General features: G+C 47.2%; 1 protein-coding gene across 1 annotated transcript in view; it reads left to right on the top strand.

The window, feature by feature from the left end:
- TUT1 (terminal uridylyl transferase 1, U6 snRNA-specific) overlaps positions 1 to 4,325 on the top strand; it is a 27,576-nt gene that overhangs the window by 5,346 nt on the left and 17,905 nt on the right. The window contains exon 2 of the mRNA XM_011993364.1: positions 1,255 to 1,445. Within this exon, the coding sequence (XP_011848754.1) occupies positions 1,255 to 1,445 (191 nt within the window). The remainder of the gene's footprint in view (positions 1 to 1,254; positions 1,446 to 4,325) is intronic.

Raw genomic sequence — 4,325 nt, 5'->3', positions numbered from 1 at the left:
TTTTTTTATTTTTAGTAGAGACGGGGTTTCACCGTGTTAGCCAGGATGGTCTTGGTCTCCTGATCCCGTGATCCGCCCACCTCCGCCTCTCAACGTGTTGGGATTATAGGCGTGAGCCACCACGCCCGGCCTTGTCTAATTTTTTAATTTTTTGTAGAGATGGGGTTTCACCGTGTTGTCTAGGCTGGTCTCCAACTCCTGGCCTCAAGCGATCTTCCCATCTTGGCCTCCCAAAGTGCTGGGATTACAGGTGTGAGCCAATGTGCCCGGCCCTACTTTTGAAGTCTGGAATCACAGTCTTCCCTAAACAGGGTCTACTTCCATTCTTCCTTTTCTCTGTGAATGGCACTATCACTGTTCATCCAGTAAGCCAAGCCAGAAACGTAGGAGTCTTCCTTGGCCCCACATTTACTTTAGTGACATCAAGCAGCTAACTCATAATAAAATAATAGCAATGGCTAGTTTTTCAACATTTACCATGTACCAGACTCTCTGCCAAGTGATACATGTGAATAATACCTGTGTGTGAGGTGCTAGATAACTGTTATTTCCATTTTATATCTGAGGAAGTTGAAGCATAGTGAGGTTTCATGACTGACCAAGGTCTCACACAGCTTGACAGAGCTGGGATTTGAACTTGGGCAATGTGATTTCAGATCCTGCCCTTGACATCACTATATCATACCATGTCCAGAGATGATCCACGAAGTATTCTAGGATCTGAATTTTTTTAGTTCTTCTGTAGATGACCTGGATAAGTTACCTGTTAATTTCTTTCCAGCTCTACCTAGCACAAATAGGTGGTTTAAGAAGGACTTTACCATCACACAGTTCTTTAAGTAAAAATAAACGAAATACTTATAGTGTAGCCAGTTCTCCTGGGAACCTGTCTCTACTAAAAATACAAAAATTAGCTAGGCGTGGTGACACACACCTGTAGTCCCAGCTACTCAGGAGGCTGAGGCAGGAGAATTTGTAGAACCTGGGCGGCAGAAATTGCAGTGAGTGGAGACTGTGCCACTGAACTCCAGCGGGGGTGACAGTGAGACTGTTTTAAAAACATTTTTTTAAAAAAGAATGTACTATTTAGACAAATGTATAAGAGAGGAAGGTGAAAGGAGCCAAGACTTTGTTTAGTCAAAGGTCACAGTTTCTGTGGCTTGGAAGGATCAGTAAGATTTAGGTATGCAGAGAGCAAAGGCAGACACGCTGAAGAGTGCTTTGGATGTTTTTATCTCACACTTGTCTTTGCAGGACCCAGCCTTGATGCCCACTTGGGAGGCAGAAAGCACCGGCACCTGGTGGAACTACGAGCTGCGAGAAAGGCCCAGGGACTTCGAAGTGTATTTGTCAGTGGCTTTCCCAGGGATGTGGATTCTGCTCAGCTCTCTGAGTATTTCCAAGCATTTGGACCTGTGGCCAGTGTTGTCATGGACAAGGACAAGGTAAAGTGAATGGCTCTCGGGGTAAAGAATGAATTAGGACTGGGTGCGATGGCTCACGCCTGTAATCCCAACACTTTGGGAGGCTGAGGCAGGCGGATCCATCCTGAGGTCAGGAGTTGGACAACATGGTGAAACCCCCCCCATCTCTACTAAAAATAAAAAATTAGCTGGGTGTGGTGACGCATGCCTGTAGTCCCAGCTACTTGGGTGGCTAAGGCAGGAGAATTGCTTGAACCTGGGAGGCAGAGGTTGCAGTAAGCTGAGATCGTGCCACTGCACTCCAGTCTGGATGACAGAGCAAGACTCCATCTTAAAAAAAGAAAAAAAAAAAAAAAAAAGAATGAATCAGATGTGCTGTGTACCAAAGAGACAAGAGAGAGAAACCAACAGCCTCTTTGAGCTGGTTCCTAATGTGGCTTGTTCTTGATGGACATCACAGTATTTGGGCTTGGCCAACTTTGGGAGCTTCTCACACCTCCCCCGCCCTTTGAATTTTTATTTTTATTATTTTTTTCAGTGCAGTGGCACAATCTTGGCTCACTGCGATGTCTGCCTCCTGCGTTCCAGCAATTCTCACACCTTAACCTCCCGAGCAGCTGGGATTACAGGTGCATGCCACCACGCCCAGCTAATTTTTGTATTTTTAGTAGAGATGGGGTTTCACCATGTTGGCCAGGCTGGTCTCAAACTCCTGACCTTAGGTGATCCGCACGCCTCAACCTCCCAAAGTGCTGGGATCACGGGCATGAGCCACTGCTTCCAGTCGCACCCCTTGGATTTTATCACTTCACCAGAGTTAGTCACTGGGAGATTTTTTTGTGTGTGTCATTTATTGATTCAGTGAATTCTTTGCCAAATATTTATTCACAGCTAACTTTGTGCTAGGCACTATGCTTAGGGCTGCATTCTTAGTAGTGAATGGGATAGATATGGTCCCTGCTCTTACAGAGCCTATAGTCTAGAGGAGAAAGTAAACAAACAAGTAATTATAGTGAAAGTTGGTGCTTAAAGAACAACATACCATTGGATCAACTCCAAGCTCATGCTTTTTGTGTTGCCTCCATGTAGGCTTTGTTAGAATCCCTTCGGTCCCTTGAAAAAAGTTCACTGTTGAGGTGCTGTGTTCCTTGGTCATACTGTGGTTGTGAGGCTGCACTCTTGTTATGTAGGCATGGCTTAGGTGATCCCAAATACCCTTTGCAGCCCAGGTTATCTTTTAGAATGGGGTGGAGCCTGTGTTTGTTAGGGATTGCATTCAGCAACCAAACTACAAATGGCTTAAACAATAGGAGCTTAGTTTTTCTCATGTAACAAGAAGTCCAGACCTGGACAGTTCAGGGCTTTGCTGTTTTCCTGCTCTGCCATTATTGGCATGTGGCTCTTCATAGTTGGGATACTGCTGCCCTATATTTCAGGTAAGAAGTAGGGGCAGGTTGTATGGCAGAGCATAAAAGGTTAGTGTCGGCTGGGCGCGGTGGCTCACGCCTGTAATCCCAGCACTTTGGGAGGCCGAGGCGGGCGGATCACGAGGTCAGGAGATTGAGACCATCCTGGCTAATACAGTGAAACCCGGTCTCTACTGAAAATACAAAAAAATTAGCTGGGCGCCGTGGCGGGCGCCTGTAGTCCCAGCTACTCCGGAGGCTGAGGCGGGAGAATCGCTTGAACCGGGGAGGTGGAGGTTGTGGTGAGCTGACATTGCACTCCAACCTGGGCAACAAGAGCGAAACTCCGTCTCAAAAAAATAAAAGGTTATTGTCACCTCAGTCTAAGTCCCATCCTCCTATTTTTTTTTCCTTTTTTTCTGAGAAAAATGCCTTTTCTTTTTCCTTTTTTTTTTAGAGGGAGTTTTTTGGTGATAGAATTCTGGCCACTGAGATATAAGTAGAAGTTTACTGAGGAGGCCTTTAGGAAAAGTATTTTTCTCGGTCAGGCACAGTGGCTTACGCCTGTAATTCCAGCACTTTGGGAGGCTGAGGTGGGAGGATCACCTAAGGTCAGGAGTTCAAGACCAGCCTGACCAACATGGTGAAACCCTATCTCTACTACAAATACAAAAATTAGCTGGGTGTGGTGGCCGATGCCTGTAATCCCACCAAGCAATTCTCCGGCCTCAGCTGCCCAAGTACCTGGGACCGCAGGCGCATGCCACCACACCCGGCTAATTTTTATATTTTTAGTAGAGACCAGGTTTCACCATGTTGGCCAGGCTGGTCTCGAACTTCTGACCTCAGGTGATCTGCCCACCTCGGCCTCCCAAAGTGCTGGGATTACAGGCATGAGCTACCATGCCCAGCTGACACAGTCTTCTGAATCTGCTAATCCTGCCCTCCTTAATGCCTTCTGTGAGGTTTTGGAGAAAAATATGAGCACAGACAAGCCCGGTGAAAGGGACACTTTATCTCTAGCTGGGGCTGTGGTTACAAACTTGGTATTGTACTGCAGTCTGGTAAACTGTGGTTGATTAGAGTCAGAAGACTGGCCTGGGCAGGTCCAAGTAGCTAACTTTGTCCTTGGCTTCACTTCGGTCGGTTCTTTGCTGTGTTTGGCATAAGGGTAGAAGTAAGTCTGGGTGTGGTGGTGTGCCCCTATAATCCCAGCTACTGAGGAGGCTGAGGCGGGAGGTTCTCTTGAGCCCAGGAATTCAAGGCTACAGTGAGCTATAATCACATCACTGCATGCTAGTCTTTTTTTTTGAGACGGAGTCTCGCTCTGTTGCCCAGGCTGGAGCGCAGTGGCCGGATCTCAGCTCACTGCAAGCTCCGCCTCCCAGGTTCACGCCCTTCTCCTGCCTCAGCCTCCTGAGTAGCTGGGACTACAGGCGCCCGCCACCTCGCCCGGCTAGTTTTTTGTATTTTTTAGTAGAGATGGGGTTTCACC

Source organism: Mandrillus leucophaeus, unplaced genomic scaffold, assembly GCF_000951045.1.
Source record: "Mandrillus leucophaeus isolate KB7577 unplaced genomic scaffold, Mleu.le_1.0 Scaffold43, whole genome shotgun sequence".
NCBI classification, from domain to species: domain Eukaryota; kingdom Metazoa; phylum Chordata; class Mammalia; order Primates; family Cercopithecidae; genus Mandrillus; species Mandrillus leucophaeus.
This window is presented reverse-complemented; position numbering and strand designations above follow the sequence as displayed.